The sequence below is a fragment of the Sinocyclocheilus rhinocerous genome, unplaced genomic scaffold (genome assembly GCF_001515625.1).
Source record: "Sinocyclocheilus rhinocerous isolate Xijiao unplaced genomic scaffold, SAMN03320098_v1.1 scaffold1095, whole genome shotgun sequence".
NCBI classification, from domain to species: domain Eukaryota; kingdom Metazoa; phylum Chordata; class Actinopteri; order Cypriniformes; family Cyprinidae; genus Sinocyclocheilus; species Sinocyclocheilus rhinocerous.
In genome coordinates this window covers 83726-101523 of record NW_015628319.1, presented here as the reverse complement: position 1 = coordinate 101523, position 17798 = coordinate 83726, and the positions used below count along the sequence as shown (strand labels likewise).

General features: G+C 35.1%; 1 protein-coding gene across 1 annotated transcript in view; it reads left to right on the top strand.

The window, feature by feature from the left end:
• Positions 1-17798, top strand: part of LOC107737392 (period circadian protein homolog 2-like) — a 32654-nt gene that overhangs the window by 5882 nt on the left and 8974 nt on the right. Inside the window, exons 3-16 of the mRNA XM_016548883.1 lie at positions 4234-4332; positions 4822-4979; positions 5575-5696; positions 5903-6104; positions 6480-6531; positions 7625-7767; positions 8699-8777; positions 8954-9060; positions 9281-9431; positions 9959-10067; positions 10332-10472; positions 10628-10703; positions 11582-11738; positions 17381-17508. Coding sequence (XP_016404369.1) covers positions 4234-4332; positions 4822-4979; positions 5575-5696; positions 5903-6104; positions 6480-6531; positions 7625-7767; positions 8699-8777; positions 8954-9060; positions 9281-9431; positions 9959-10067; positions 10332-10472; positions 10628-10703; positions 11582-11738; positions 17381-17508 — 1724 coding nt within the window. The remainder of the gene's footprint in view (positions 1-4233; positions 4333-4821; positions 4980-5574; positions 5697-5902; positions 6105-6479; positions 6532-7624; positions 7768-8698; positions 8778-8953; positions 9061-9280; positions 9432-9958; positions 10068-10331; positions 10473-10627; positions 10704-11581; positions 11739-17380; positions 17509-17798) is intronic.

Sequence of the window (17798 nt, the reverse complement as noted above, 5' to 3'; positions counted from 1 at the left end):
AACCCCCAACTGCTCCCCGGGCGCCGCAGCATAAATGGCTGCCCACTGCTCCGGGTGTGTGTTCACGGTGTGTGTGTGTGTGTTCACTGCTGTGTGTGTGCACTTTGGATGGGTTAAATGCAGAGCACTAATTCCGAGTATGGGTCACCATACTTGGCCACATGTCACATGTCATGTCATGTCACGTCACTTATATTATTATATTATTTATTTCTGGGTGCCTCAAAGGCCCTGGGTGCATCTTAATTAGCTTATTAGGCATGGCACTGATCAGGAAGTCGGTCATTTTAAAGGCTATGTCAATTGCGAAATCTTTCCAGTGCACTGGAACTTTCGCTTCCTGAAAAATCCCACAATGCACAAAATGTGAAGCACAAAACGGACAAGCCAACTCCATAAATGCAAACAATTTAGTATAATAGTATATTTCAGCATAAACACATCTCTAGGCAGGTCGTGAGCACGTCTAGTTAACATAATTAATATGTGGCTAAAATGTTGTAAGGATATGTAACAGAACAATGTGTTTAAAGAAGATTTAAAATAATATCAAAAAAATACTCTGCTACACCATTTGACCTCTCAGGACTACTGCATTTGTTTTTTTGGAACTGATGGTGGATAGATAAAATATATTTTGCAAAGTTAGCATATCTTGCTTTTTGACATGCCTACTATTGCTTACTACTATTACTAATTATATAGAGCATTATGTTTGTTATTTTTAATGATTTGCATGCAGCTACTATATAATGACTTCAAACTAATTGACAGACTACATGCAATATTTGGATTGCACAATTTCTAGATTAATCTCTATGGAGACAGTTTGTTTGTTTAGCAGTATTGATTTAGTCATGTAGCAACCCTATGCCAAGAGGTTGCATGCAGACACTCGTGGGATTTGTTTAACCATTGAAGTGCTCTGGAGGAGTTTTGTTTTGTCAGCATACGGTAAACCACAGCATTTGAATGCCTTTTCATCAACATCAGTGTGTTTTTCTGTCTCCTAAGTAACTCTGACGTCATTTCTAGCCTCTGTTCTCACTTCATTTATTTTTGAGGTTATTGTAAGGCAACTGGAAACTATTCTGCGACAAAGACATGCAGTGACATTTGATGAATTCTTTGTGTGTTCTTCAGTTGCAAGACCTAAGATCTAAGGACTTTCTGCACTTATTTTCAGAGATGCATGCATTTAAACATAATAAGTGTGTTAAATGCAGCAGAAAGTACAACAGCGGTATTGGCAACTGAATGCATTTCAAAACCAATATTTAAGGGAGTTTATTTTGCATTGAGCAACTATTTAGCTACTAATGTTGTGCTGTGAAACACAAAATTATCTTTAATTTAGTTTTTTATCTTTTAATTCTATAAAACTTTCTGTAACTTTCTGAAACTTTTATAGACTGCTCTATAAGTCTGGCACTACCAAAACTGGCATTCAAGTCTGTTTATGGATATAATCATCTGAACATCTTTCAAAGCATTTTTCCTTTCAAGTTTTGGCAAATTATTAGCATGGTTTTCCAGACATCTAGTATAGTAATATCCATTCTGAAAAGGCAATTGAGTGGAAAGTCTGGACAGCTGTAGTGCCCAGCTCCGTCAGTGCGTCAGTGTAAGTATTTCCCAGACATTTGCACCATGGTTTCAATTGACAACGTACTGTTTGTTCTTGTGTACAGGATGGGTGCGCTCCAATGAGAGCTCTGGAAAAGTTGAATGTTTCTGCCTTCCCTCAGTCTTTCTTTCTCTTATTTAGCTAGCAGTCAGTCTTTGACTTTATAAAAAAGTTATTGAAGGATTTCAATTGTTAGACTCAGAACACAGTGCTGGAGCACAGTGCCACCCGGTCACATTCTCATATTCTTTCCCTTTGAGTGGGATCTGAACCAGTCTAGGAGCGTCTTTGCGTCATTAGATATGTTCCCTACACTAATAGCTCAGTGATTCATGCCTTTCTTGTGGCAACCAGTTCTTGGGTGAGGCTAAATGGATCTGGTCTATCCATCCGTCCATCCATCCATCCATCCAGAAAAATGTGTATTTGACTTAATATGATTTAATCATGTACATTGGTGCAACATGAATCAATTAATATAAACACATTCTTTACAGAATTTCAGCCCCATGAAATCAAGTCTGACCTAATTAACTCTCAAAGTGATTTTCCATGGTTCCACCATGACAGAATTAATTTATTGAGATTCATATATTTTGTCACATGATTGAATTATGGGGTTACACTAGGTAGCTAACAAGCTATTAGTTAACAATAGCACGTATTAGTATGCTAAATGCTAAGCAATAAATGCTCCTTGAGCTAAGCAGTAATAACATGCGTACCAGTCCACGGTCTATGCGGATTCTCCAGTCTTCTTCACAATGGTAACCCAGTGTAATTTAAACGGTTCCAATAACTCCAACATATTTGAACTTGAAACATTAGACTATTAAGTTTCCCCCTTGCTCAAAAACACATAAAATAACACTTAATTTCATTTTTACCCTCCTCATTTAGTCCCAAGTGAAGCATGCTTGCAACTATAGGTTTAGCAAAAATCATTTTCAAACACATGACTGGTTCACATTCACCCTAAATAATTGAATCTAGTAAATTGAATATTTTAGAGAATTGCATTAATCGAAAGCAAAGAAATCAAGTTTAGAAGAGAGAGACAATTTTGTTGCTTAGATCTCAAATAATTTGATTGAGTAAATTATTACAATAATTCAGTCTATCCGACTGTCTGTCTGTCTGTTCATCCATCTTTTCGTCTATTTGTTTATCTATCCGTTTTAAAATATATATTGGCTAAGCCATTTAAATGGCCAATATTTGATCATTTTGAGATTATAGATTAGTGACCGATAAACAAAAGATTTTCTTTGACTACATTTACTGTTTTCGTAGTTTTGAATAAAGTGTATCTATATATTATTTAGAAAAAATGTTAATTTTGTCAAACATCATCTTTAAAAAATCATGAGCAAAACTATGCTAGGTAAAAGAAAACGCAACCCAAACTAAACTAAATAAGTATTATATTGAAGCCTGTGTAAAAATAAAACCGAATTGAGTGAAAACATTTAAAAGAAGAATACAAATTGATATGAAGTCACAATACGTGATACAGAAAATATTGCCATTTATTGGGATGTATTGGCCATCATGTTCTCCATTGTCATCAGCCTTTTAAAAACTCATAATGGTCGATTACGTGATATTCTTACATTCCTGTACTAGTACACCTGTTCAAGTGTGTTGAAGGCTTGAAGGCAGCATGTTGTAAGGCCACACTTCTCTGCATGTGTAGTTGTATAAATAATCTTCCAAATTCTCCAATCTCATTAGCCTCCTGAAATGGCTGACTGTATCAATAGCATCGAGACACATTGCCCTGCAAGACTAACACAGATATGCTTTATATAATTAGCTCACCTACAGCTAAGTGCAACGTGTAAAGCCTGTTTCTATTCAAAGCTACTTAGTGGGCTATTTAGAATCACTCCTGGTGTATTTATGTCCCTCACATGTCACCTGTAGCTGGACTTTGGACTTGTTATAGTATCAGCGTGCTAAGTTGAGCGGTTTAATCAATCCACTTTGGTCTGTCTCAGTTATCTACTGTACTAGAAGCCTGCAATGCAAGCCATTCTTAGCTGTGCTAATGGTGGCCTGGCTGGGAATGGCACATGGCATGGGGTTTTTGAGGGAAAGTAAGGATGGTGGACATGTAAAGATTATATAACTGAGATGGAGGGCAACGTCCAAGTGACCTCCATGTGGAACAGGTGCACCTATTTTCTGTTCGATTGTCCACAATAATTGAAAATTTCCTGTGAGAATGAGGTTTTGAGCTGAAGCTACTGCTTGATTTTCCTGTGGCTTTATTCCCTTGCAACAGCCTGTCCTGACTGGCTTCAGCTGGTACACTGAATGAATCATTTGTCGATAATGTCGTCATGTTCGTTGTGTGGATACGCTGTGTTTCCGAGGCAAACCTGATGTCAAACAATTTGAGATGAATGCAGATATATTCTGTTTGATTCTCTGTTGGTTTGGGCCACTTTATTCACTTTACTTCATTTAATCACAAAAGTAAAGCAATAAAGGTTAGACATGCCTGATAAAATGAGATCTGCAGAGATTACTGTTCATGAAGGATTGTCTGTAGTTTATGACTTGTTTTATGATCTCTTCATGCGTGTTCACTCTTTTTACAGCTGCAACTCTCATAGTCTCTCGCCACCCAGCAGCTCGAACGCCTTCAGCCTTCTGAGTGCCAGTTCAGAGCAGGACAACCCATCTACCAGCGGCTGCAGGTTAAACTCGAACACACATGACCCTTCTACCAGTGTCTGCAGTAGAATTTTAAATTACATTTAATTTAATTTAATTTTTAAAAAATTATTAATTTTAATTTAATTTTAATTTATTTTTATTTTATTTTATTTTGTATAATATTTTATTTTTATATTACATTATAATATAAATGTATTATAATATTCTATTATTTTTATATTATTTAGTTTAATTTAATTTTTTATATATTTATATATTTGAATATATTTTATGAAGCTTTATATTATGTCATCCTGGACCCATCAAAAATCATGTTTTAGCCACACATTATATTTGGTACAAATACTTATTTTCAAAATATTTACAAATTAACTTACACAATTTTAGTCAAACTTGATGTGTACTGTGCATTGCACATCAGTTATATTTAACATTAGAAGAGAACGATGTGTTTAGAATGGGTTTTATTGCTGACATATATGTGCATGTGTTTTTTTGGGCACCTGCAGTAGCGAAGAATCCGCCAAGGCAAAGACGCAGAAAGAGTTGATTAGAACTTTGAAAGAGCTGAAGCTTCATTTGCCGCCGGAAAAGCGAAACAAGCGCAGCAAGTCGACAACGCTCAACACTCTGAAATATGCCCTGCGCTGCGTCAGGCAAGTGGAAGGTGAGCAGTACATTATGAAGTTCAGTATATCGTTACATAAGTCATGCCTAACACTTGCCTGATCACAGGGCCATAGTCCTGCTGTCTGGTAAATTGTCAATATATTTTATGAGTTTCATTTTGCTTGCATGCAATGCAAATAAAGCCTAGGGGCATAAAATATCAACTTTAAGACCAAACAAATCCATTGGCAACGTGAAACAAATGCAAGCAATATTTCAGAAAAATAGAACTACTTGGTAAACATCACATCACATGATTAATAAGCTGATCAATTTTATGTCTGCACATTTTTAGATTGTCCATTTTTAGATTTTACAATGCACATCTCAATTAATGGTAATCAATTATTGTGAAGGACTTAATATATATATTTTGCTTTATTTATAGTGGAATATGAGTATATATCTAATATAGGATTGGTTTTCAAAGAGGCTATACAACACAAGTTACCAGTCGAAACTGAGCTCATACAGTGCATGTTTTTCTTTTTTTATTATTATTAGGCATATATCACATACTTAATCTGTACTACATACACCTGATTTCTTAACTGAATTGGCAAAATGCATTTGTTTTGACGTTTTTATTTCAGCAAATGAAGAATACTACGAGTTGCTTATGAATAATGATAGTCAGCCATCAGGGCTTGACGTTTCATCATATACCATAGAGGAGATAGACCGCATCTCCTCTGAATACACCCTCAAGAACACAGTAAGTATATGTATTTTTTATTTAGCCATTTTATTTATTTACTTATTTTTTATATTTTTTATTTAATTCATTTGTTTATTTATTTTATGAATGTACATTTATTCCAGTTTATTTGCTGAGACCTGTTACAATATTTATAGTAGGTTATTTTTCAGAAACACTTGCATAATTGCGTAATCATTGATCTTGGGATCTTTGTTTTACAGGATATCTTTGCAGTGGCGGTGTCACTTATCACTGGGAAGATCGTCTATATTTCAGACCAGGCAGCTTCCATTTTGAATTGCAAACGGGACGTGTTCAAGAATGCCAAGTTTGTGGAGTTTCTTACACCGCAGGATGTTAGCGTGTTTTATAGCTTCACCACACCATACAGACTGCCGTCCTGGAGCATGTGCACTGGTGCAGGTACGACACACACACACACACACGATCAGTCATAATATCTATAGGCCTAGATAAGTTAAAACAGAGACATACAAGAATCATTCAAAATCGTTCACATATTTTGCTATGGACTTTTAGTCAAAAGGTGAAATAAGTATTCAAATATAATTGCAATAGACAGAACACAAGCACAAATGTCCACAGATATGAAAGTCTTTTTTCTTTCTTATTCATTAACAAAACCAGGGCTAATTATTGAGGCGTCTTTGTTGTTCTTGAATCCACGAATGAGCAACCAGTATTAGCTTGAGTTGACAGCGGATTTAGTCACCTCTGAAAGACAAGATGCTATTGAATTAAACCTGAACTCATCACTCTTGTTTTTCCTCCTTGAAGAGTCGTCACCATCAGACTGCGTGCAAGAGAAATCCTTCTTCTGTCGCATTAGGTGAGTGTTTGTGTTGTGTGTGTGTGTGTGTGTGTGTGTGTGTGTGGGGTGTGTGTGTGTGGTGTGTGTGTGTGTGTGTGTGTGGAGGGTTGGAAGTAACCTGTACACCATCTGTTCACCATGATTTAATTCATAGTTTTCCCCTTTTTTTTTTAATCAGCCTGGGGAAATTAATTCTGGTGAATTTTTCTCCCTGTAAATAGGAAAATTTGATTACTAATACATTTGACATTACTATGGAAAACATGCACTCAGTAAACACCTGTTGAGCAACGTATTACAGTCAATTGCTAATAAAAACTCGGACTGAACACTTGGGTGGTAGAACAGGATTTCTGTAACTTTCTAATTCCAATTCGGAGGGTATCAGGTATCAATTTAGACATTTTAAAACCCATCCCAAATGAAATAATTAATACAAATGAAAGAAATCTCTCTGAAGTCTCAATATGAAGGCTTTGCCTGTGCTCTTTGCATTTAAAATTAGAGGTAACCACTGCATTTTAATCACAGTCCACACAAAGTTGCAGCATACATGCAACATGAACAGTTTTTTTTTTTTCAGTTGGACTGTATAATTTTGAAATTTGAAGCAAAAGAACAGAAGCTTTAGCTTTGTGAAACTATGCTACATAAAACATCTGAATTAAACAAACAGCAGACTTTGTTTTGTGTTTTTGTTTTGTTTTGTTTTGTTGTTTTGTTTTGTTTTTTTTTGTGTTTTGTTTTGTTGTTTTTTGTTTTTTGTTTTGTTTTCTGAGAGGGCATTTGTGATCAAACTTGCAATTTTTGTGTGCAGGCCAGATCAGGCTAAATAATCTGCACATTATAAAATGAATGTCAAAGTTAACGGAATTTATGCTTCTTAAAAGACCATTTCATCGAAAGGTTTATATTTAAATGCTTGAAATTAGTTTTGTGGGCATGACATGTGCCTTCGTAAGCATTTGTTTAGAAACCATACTGTTTTAGAATGGATAGGGATGGAACATCTCACTAGGTTGTAGTAGGCTGCTTACATTGGACAGAGCCAATGTTTATTACCAGATTTTTGTTGAATGTGTGTGTAAATCTCTCCTGTCCTGTTCCCCAGCGGTGGTAAAGAGTGTGAGGGAGATCTTCAGTACTATCCCTTCAGAATGACTCCTTATTTGATGAAGGTTCAGGATACGGCGCACTCTGAAGATCAGTTCTGTTGCCTCCTGCTGGCAGAGAGAGTTCACTCAGGCTACGAAGGTCAGTTCTTTTACAAAATCTTCTACATTTTGAATGGATTTTTTTTACCAGTAATAGTGGTGTCGTTTTTTAAAATATTATAATTAGTTGCATTGAGGAAAACAGGAAAAACTAATTATTTTAGCAAATCAATTCATTTTTGACAATGATTAAAAAAATAACTTATTTACTGATTATGTTGTGTTGTCACTTAGTAATGTTTCAAGAAGTGCATCTTTCTTGGTGCCAAATAAATATGTTTTCCAATCAGTTATTTAAATAAGTTAATATTTTATACACTACCATTTAAACTTAGCTCACCAAGGCTGCATTTATTTGATCAAAAATACAGTAAAAGCAGTAATATTGTGATTAAAATTTAAAATAACAGTTTTCTGTTTGAATATATATTAAAATGTATTCCTATGATGCAAAGCTGATCATTACTCCAGTCCTCAGTGTCACATGATCCTTCAGAAATCATTCTAATATGAAAATTTGCTGATCAAGAAACATTTCTTGTTATTATCAGTGTTGACAACAGTTGTACTACTTGCTATTTTTGTGGAAGCTGTGATGCAGAACCGCATTTATTTGAAATAGAAATCTTTTGTAACATACATGGCTTTTCTGTTACTTTTTAAATCAATTTAATGAATTAAGAGTATTAGTTTCTTTCAAAACAAGCTAACAAAAAAAGTTTTGAATGGTTGTGTACAATCAAATAAGTACAGCTTTATCCAAATAGCCGCTTATGTTTTGTTTGTAACTTCTCATATAGATAAATACTTTTCAAAAATTTTTAACTTTTTGTATTTTAACTACTTAAAATGATTTCAGTTGCAGTTTTAAAATGATTTAAGTTACAGTTTTAAAGTAGCGTCCTAAGCACAGAAATGTACTTTTACGTGTCAAATTTTCTGTCAAAACCGTTATGATGTTTGTTTCTCAGCTCCAAGGATCCCCACAGACAAACGAATATTCACAACAACACACACTCCCAGCTGTGTGTTTCAGGATGTGGACGAGAGGTGAGAGGGCTAATACTTCACTGTTGACCAACATGATGATGATTAGCTGGTAACTTAAGCACTGGGTGTTTCACGCAACAGCTGTACCTCCACACCTGCTTTTTTCCATCTCTAATAATCCTGCATATTAAACTGACAGTTTTTGTCAGACTAGTTATGTGATGTTTTTCCTGTAGGGCTGTTCCATTACTAGGATACCTGCCACAGGATTTGATTGGCACACCTGTCCTGCTGCATCTGCATCCCAGCGATCGACCAGTCATGCTCGGCATCCACAGGAAGAGTGAGTCAAGCTGTTCATTCTGTTCTGTCTCTTTAGTTCATTAAAGGTGGTGTTTAACTTTTTTTGTGGGAAGGTACTTTTTCCTACCTTAATCAGAGAAAACTATATGTCAGTTGTTTTGGGACAAATTGGGGTGGATCATTTTTTTAAAATAATACTTTTATTTTTTTTATATTTTTTAAATATTCTATCTAAATCTCTTTTTTTTTTGTCCCATCAGTCCTCCAGTATGCTGGCCAGCCGTTTGATCACTCAATACGCTTCTGCGCTCGTAATGGAGAGTACATCACCATAGACACCAGCTGGTCCAGCTTTGTCAGTCCCTGGAGCCGCAAAGTTTCCTTCATCATCGGCAGACACAAAGTTCGCATGTGAGTGCATAAGATGAATAAGAGAATATATCTGCTTGATATTTGTTAAGAAACGTAATTGCTGAAGTTTTTTTTTTTTTTACAAGAAATTAATTTTTATTCAGCAAGAATGCTTTAAATTGATTAAAAGTGACAGTGAAAATATTTAAGTGCTGTTCTGTTGAACTTTCCATTCATCAAAGAATCCTAAAAAAATGTATCACAGCTTCCACAAAAATATTAAGCAGCACAACTGTTTCCAACTTTTGATGATAATAATAAGAAATGTTTCTTGTGCAGCAAATAAGCATATTAATATGGTTTCTGAAGGATCATGTGACACTGAAGGCTGGAGTAATGATGCTGAAAATTCAGCTTTTTGCATCACAGGAATAAATTACAATCAAATAGAACATTATTTCAAATTGTAATAATATTTCAAAATATTACTGTATCAAATACATGCAGCCTTGGTGCACATGAGAGGCTTCTTTCAGGAAACAATCTTTTGAATGGTAGTGTAACCATAATTTTGTCCATTCTACCAGGGGTCCAGTGAATGAAGATGTGTTTGCAGCTCCGTCCACAGCTGAGGGAAAATCCATAGACTCAGACATCCAAGAGATCACGGAGCAAATTCACAAACTCCTGCTGCAGGTGCGGAAACTCATTCACAGGGGAAAGAACCAGATTAATGGAACTGAATTTACATGAAAAAGGCATTATGATGTCAGAGATTCATGTAATAGACTGTGTAACAGACAGACTGTAGTTTAGTGTATGATGCCCAGTTTTTTTCTCAGTAACCATTTACAAAATTGGCAAGTTTGTGATGCCTGGTGTTTTAAAAATCTCTTGGTGTTGTGTATTTCATCCTTTAGGGTGAGAGAAATGGTAAAAACGTGTTTTTGTGTGTTGTAGCCTGTGCACAACAACGGTTCAAGCGGCTATGGGAGTCTGGGCAGTAATGATCACCTGCAGAGTGTGGCGTCGTCTAGTGAAAGTAACGGCAACGGAACGCGCCTGCGACAAGAGGAAGAGGATGGCAGCATAGCCAAACCAGTGAGTCACGTGATGAATTCTAGTTCAGTGGGTTTTTTGTTTGTTTGTTTTTTTTGCAAGTCAAATGCTTCACGGTCTCTTTTTTTATTCATGCATTGACAACTTAAAGAGGCTGTGGTGAGTTTATTTGTTCTTGTATGTGTGTGTTTTCTCAGAGGAGCTTTCAGGAGATATGCAAAGGAGTTCACATGCAGAAAAACCTGGAGCAGCAGTCCAAGAAGAGCCCTACTAGTATGTACCAATATCCTCCACCATCTGTGCACTCTCATCTGTCATCAGAGTCTGTGCTTCTGTGTGTAACTCACATCTGTGTCTGAAGACTAGGGCTCCATGATATGGAGAGTGATTATATTAACAAATATTGCAATTGTGATTTGAACTGTGATATTGAAACATTTGTGGTTATTGCTTATAAAGGAGCAAAAATGCATCAAATCTCATTGAATAACCCTTTACACTGTTTCCTCTGCTGTAAAAGAATCAAATTTTCAGTTGACACAAAAATGAGTGAAACACATCCAACATCCATTCGCAAATGCAGCATGTTAATCATTTTAATCTAATATAATATAATATAGATTTTCTATATTGTTTATTTAAATTGTTTAAATACACTACTGTTCAAAAGTTTGGGCTTATTAAGATTTTCAAATTTTATATTTGTGTGTATTTATTTTAAGAAATGAATACTTTTATACTGCAATGATTCATTAAATTGATACAAAAGTGACAGTAAAGACGTTTATAATGTTACAAAAGATTTATATTTCAAATAAATGCTTTTCTTTTGAACTTTCTATTCATCAAAGAATCCTAAAAAGTAAAAAAAAAAGTATCACAAAAGTATTACGCAACATAATAAATCAATAAGAAGAAGAAATGTTGGTCATCAAATCGGCATATTAGATAGATCTCTGATTTTTTTTCCCCCCATGTTACAATCCCAGTATATTTTTGTATTTATTATTTTGTATATATAATATATTTTGAATATAAATTTGTTTAATTCAATTCTAGCCGGTAATAATCACACTAGGCCACTAGACAATTTAGATTTTAATTTGACTAATCTTGCAGCCCTTCTGAAGGCCTTTTTTTTTCCTCTGCAGAGTCTCTACAGAAAAGTCCAGTGGTTCGAGCCAAAGCTCCCGTGAACTGGAGAGGGTCTCCTGAGGAGCAGCATGCTGCAGTGCAAGAGGAGCTGGCCTTCAAAGACCAGACCGTCTACTCCTATCAGCAGATTAGTTGCCTGGACAGCGTAATCAGGTACAAAGACTTAAAGTCACATCACGGTGAAAACTGATGGTGCATGGACAGAGACTGTCTCGACTCACTTAGCCAAATGTAATGCACTTATTGATCCTGTGACGCAAAGAGAGTATGAGAAACTGAATTAAGCGTGCTATGAAGGAGAATGAACTTGTTTTCGTGAGTCTGCAGAGAACATTAGGTTCCGCAGGATGTGAAGTCTCATTAGCACTCTTTCTCAGCAGGATAATCGTTCTACATGTTTAGCCTAAAGCCTAAATCAATGGAAGATGACACAAAATTGCATCATGCTTAGTTGTAATGCATTTGACTGTTTTTTTTTTTAATCCCTCATAAAGTTTACAATTATTTGCTAATATTTTGTTTGCAAATATTTACTGCAAACATACTTAGATTTTCGTTGGCAATATTTTCAATGACAGATTTCAAAGAGATTAGAGCAAAAGTAATAGGATTTTGACGTGTGTTGTACACTTAAACCACAATAATCAAATGATTATAGGGACATAATAGTAGAAAACAATGTAATAAATACAAAACAAAGCAGATTTTGTTTTCTGAGAGGGCATTTGTGATCAAACTTGCAATTTTTGTGTGCAGGCCAGATCAGGCTAAATAATCTGCACATTATAAAATGAATGTCAAAGTTAACGGAATTTATGCTTCTTAAAAGACCATTTCATCTAAAGGTTTATATTTAAATGCTTGAAATTAGTTTTGTGGGCATGACATGTGCCTTCGTAAGCATTTGTTTAGAAACCATACTGTTTTAGAATGGATAGGGATGGAACATCTCACTAGGTTGTAGTAGGCTGCTTACATTGGACAGAGCCAATGTTTATTACCAGATTTTTGTTGAATGTGTGTGTAAATCTCTCCTGTCCTGTTCCCCAGCGGTGGTAAAGAGTGTGAGGGAGATCTTCAGTACTATCCCTTCAGAATGACTCCTTATTTGATGAAGGTTCAGGATACGGCGCACTCTGAAGATCAGTTCTGTTGCCTCCTGCTGGCAGAGAGAGTTCACTCAGGCTACGAAGGTCAGTTCTTTTACAAAATCTTCTACATTTTGAATGGATTTTTTTTACCAGTAATAGTGGTGTCGTTTTTTAAAATATTATAATTAGTTGCATTGAGGAAAACAGGAAAAACTAATTATTTTAGCAAATCAATTCATTTTTGACAATGATTAAAAAAATAACTTATTTACTGATTATGTTGTGTTGTCACTTAGTAATGTTTCAAGAAGTGCATCTTTCTTGGTGCCAAATAAATATGTTTTCCAATCAGTTATTTAAATAAGTTAATATTTTATACACTACCATTTAAACTTAGCTCACCAAGGCTGCATTTATTTGATCAAAAATACAGTAAAAGCAGTAATATTGTGATTAAAATTTAAAATAACAGTTTTCTGTTTGAATATATATTAAAATGTATTCCTATGATGCAAAGCTGATCATTACTCCAGTCCTCAGTGTCACATGATCCTTCAGAAATCATTCTAATATGAAAATTTGCTGATCAAGAAACATTTCTTGTTATTATCAGTGTTGACAACAGTTGTACTACTTGCTATTTTTGTGGAAGCTGTGATGCAGAACCGCATTTATTTGAAATAGAAATCTTTTGTAACATACATGGCTTTTCTGTTACTTTTTAAATCAATTTAATGAATTAAGAGTATTAGTTTCTTTCAAAACAAGCTAACAAAAAAAGTTTTGAATGGTTGTGTACAATCAAATAAGTACAGCTTTATCCAAATAGCCGCTTATGTTTTGTTTGTAACTTCTCATATAGATAAATACTTTTCAAAAATTTTTAACTTTTTGTATTTTAACTACTTAAAATGATTTCAGTTGCAGTTTTAAAATGATTTAAGTTACAGTTTTAAAGTAGCGTCCTAAGCACAGAAATGTACTTTTACGTGTCAAATTTTCTGTCAAAACCGTTATTATGTTTGTTTCTCAGCTCCAAGGATCCCCACAGACAAACGAATATTCACAACAACACACACTCCCAGCTGTGTGTTTCAGGATGTGGACGAGAGGTGAGAGGGCTAATACTTCACTGTTGACCAACATGATGATGATTAGCTGGTAACTTAAGCACTGGGTGTTTCACGCAACAGCTGTACCTCCACACCTGCTTTTTTCCATCTCTAATAATCCTGCATATTAAACTGACAGTTTTTGTCAGACTAGTTATGTGATGTTTTTCCTGTAGGGCTGTTCCATTACTAGGATACCTGCCACAGGATTTGATTGGCACACCTGTCCTGCTGCATCTGCATCCCAGCGATCGACCAGTCATGCTCGGCATCCACAGGAAGAGTGAGTCAAGCTGTTCATTCTGTTCTGTCTCTTTAGTTCATTAAAGGTGGTGTTTAACTTTTTTTGTGGGAAGGTACTTTTTCCTACCTTAATCAGAGAAAACTATATGTCAGTTGTTTTGGGACAAATTGGGGTGGATCATTTTTTTAAAATAATACTTTTATTTTTTTTATATTTTTTAAATATTCTATCTAAATCTCTTTTTTTTTTGTCCCATCAGTCCTCCAGTATGCTGGCCAGCCGTTTGATCACTCAATACGCTTCTGCGCTCGTAATGGAGAGTACATCACCATAGACACCAGCTGGTCCAGCTTTGTCAGTCCCTGGAGCCGCAAAGTTTCCTTCATCATCGGCAGACACAAAGTTCGCATGTGAGTGCATAAGATGAATAAGAGAATATATCTGCTTGATATTTGTTAAGAAACGTAATTGCTGAAGTTTTTTTTTTTTTTACAAGAAATTAATTTTTATTCAGCAAGAATGCTTTAAATTGATTAAAAGTGACAGTGAAAATATTTAAGTGCTGTTCTGTTGAACTTTCCATTCATCAAAGAATCCTAAAAAAATGTATCACAGCTTCCACAAAAATATTAAGCAGCACAACTGTTTCCAACTTTTGATGATAATAATAAGAAATGTTTCTTGTGCAGCAAATAAGCATATTAATATGGTTTCTGAAGGATCATGTGACACTGAAGGCTGGAGTAATGATGCTGAAAATTCAGCTTTGCATCACAGGAATAAATTACAATCAAATAGAACATTATTTCAAATTGTAATAATATTTCAAAATATTACTGTATCAAATACATGCAGCCTTGGTGCACATGAGAGGCTTCTTTCAGGAAACAATCTTTTGAATGGTAGTGTAACCATAATTTTGTCCATTCTACCAGGGGTCCAGTGAATGAAGATGTGTTTGCAGCTCCGTCCACAGCTGAGGGAAAATCCATAGACTCAGACATCCAAGAGATCACGGAGCAAATTCACAAACTCCTGCTGCAGGTGCGGAAACTCATTCACAGGGGAAAGAACCAGATTAATGGAACTGAATTTACATGAAAAAGGCATTATGATGTCAGAGATTCATGTAATAGACTGTGTAACAGACAGACTGTAGTTTAGTGTATGATGCCCAGTTTTTTTCTCAGTAACCATTTACAAAATTGGCAAGTTTGTGATGCCTGGTGTTTTAAAAATCTCTTGGTGTTGTGTATTTCATCCTTTAGGGTGAGAGAAATGGTAAAAACGTGTTTTTGTGTGTTGTAGCCTGTGCACAACAACGGTTCAAGCGGCTATGGGAGTCTGGGCAGTAATGATCACCTGCAGAGTGTGGCGTCGTCTAGTGAAAGTAACGGCAACGGAACGCGCCTGCGACAAGAGGAAGAGGATGGCAGCATAGCCAAACCAGTGAGTCACGTGATGAATTCTAGTTCAGTGGGTTTTTTGTTTGTTTGTTTTTTTTGCAAGTCAAATGCTTCACGGTCTCTTTTTTTATTCATGCATTGACAACTTAAAGAGGCTGTGGTGAGTTTATTTGTTCTTGTATGTGTGTGTTTTCTCAGAGGAGCTTTCAGGAGATATGCAAAGGAGTTCACATGCAGAAAAACCTGGAGCAGCAGTCCAAGAAGAGCCCTACTAGTATGTACCAATATCCTCCACCATCTGTGCACTCTCATCTGTCATCAGAGTCTGTGCTTCTGTGTGTAACTCACATCTGTGTCTGAAGACTAGGGCTCCATGATATGGAGAGTGATTATATTAACAAATATTGCAATTGTGATTTGAACTGTGATATTGAAACATTTGTGGTTATTGCTTATAAAGGAGCAAAAATGAATCAAATCTCATTGAATAACCCTTTACACTGTTTCCTCTGCTGTAAAAGAATCAAATTTTCAGTTGACCCAAAAATGAGTGAAACACATCCAACATCCATTCGCAAATGCAGCATGTTAATCATTTTAATCTAATATAATATAATATAGATTTTCTATATTGTTTATTTAAATTGTTTAAATACACTACTGTTCAAAAGTTTGGGCTTATTAAGATTTTCAAATTTTATATTTGTGTGTATTTATTTTAAGAAATGAATACTTTTATACTGCAATGATTCATTAAATTGATACAAAAGTGACAGTAAAGACGTTTATAATGTTACAAAAGATTTATATTTCAAATAAATGCTTTTCTTTTGAACTTTCTATTCATCAAAGAATCCTAAAAAGTAAAAAAAAAAGTATCACAAAAGTATTACGCAACATAATAAATCAATAAGAAGAAGAAATGTTGGTCATCAAATCGGCATATTAGATAGATCTCTGATTTTTTTTCCCCCCATGTTACAATCCCAGTATATTTTTGTATTTATTATTTTGTATATATAATATATTTTGAATATAAATTTGTTTAATTCAATTCTAGCCGGTAATAATCACACTAGGCCACTAGACAATTTAGATTTTAATTTGACTAATCTTGCAGCCCTTCTGAAGGCCTTTTTTTTTCCTCTGCAGAGTCTCTACAGAAAAGTCCAGTGGTTCGAGCCAAAGCTCCCGTGAACTGGAGAGGGTCTCCTGAGGAGCAGCATGCTGCAGTGCAAGAGGAGCTGGCCTTCAAAGACCAGACCGTCTACTCCTATCAGCAGATTAGTTGCCTGGACAGCGTAATCAGGTACAAAGACTTAAAGTCACATCACGGTGAAAACTGATGGTGCATGGACAGAGACTGTCTCGACTCACTTAGCCAAATGTAATGCACTTATTGATCCTGTGACGCAAAGAGAGTATGAGAAACTGAATTAAGCGTGCTATGAAGGAGAATGAACTTGTTTTCGTGAGTCTGCAGAGAACATTAGGTTCCGCAGGATGTGAAGTCTCATTAGCACTCTTTCTCAGCAGGATAATCGTTCTACATGTTTAGCCTAAAGCCTAAATCAATGGAAGATGACACAAAATTGCATCATGCTTAGTTGTAATGCATTTGACTGTTTTTTTTTTTAATCCCTCATAAAGTTTACAATTATTTGCTAATATTTTGTTTGCAAATATTTACTGCAAACATACTTAGATTTTCGTTGGCAATATTTTCAATGACAGATTTCAAAGAGATTAGAGCAAAAGTAATAGGATTTTGACGTGTGTTGTACACTTAAACCACAATAATCAAATGATTATAGGGACATAATAGTAGAAAACAATGTAATAAATACAAAACAAAGCAGATTAGATGGGCTTTTGTGTTACATTCAGCCTGGTTAGTCATTTGTAAACCTCATTTCCACTGACGTCTTTCTCTCTCCGTCAGGTATTTGGAGAGCTGTAACGTGCCCATTACAATGAAGAGAAAGTGCCAATCCTCCTCAAACACAACATCCTCAAACTCAGACGAAGACAAGCAGAGAGGTGTTGAGAGCTCCATGCAAGTGTCTGAAGGTACTGGGAAAAAATCCAGTTTCCAAGATTATTTTTCATTGAGGGGGTTTTCCAAATAAAAAAAATCCCATTCAATTTCTCCAGAGAAAAACTTTAACAAAACAATACATATAAAACTTTTTTAAAACAGACCTACCATGAAGAATATTTCACCCAGAAATGAATAAATACATTTACATTTTTATTTTAAATATTAATTGATTTTATTTTTATTTTATTTTTATTTAATCCATTTTAATTACCTATATTATATTATATTAGATATTATATTATAGATTAGATTAGATTAG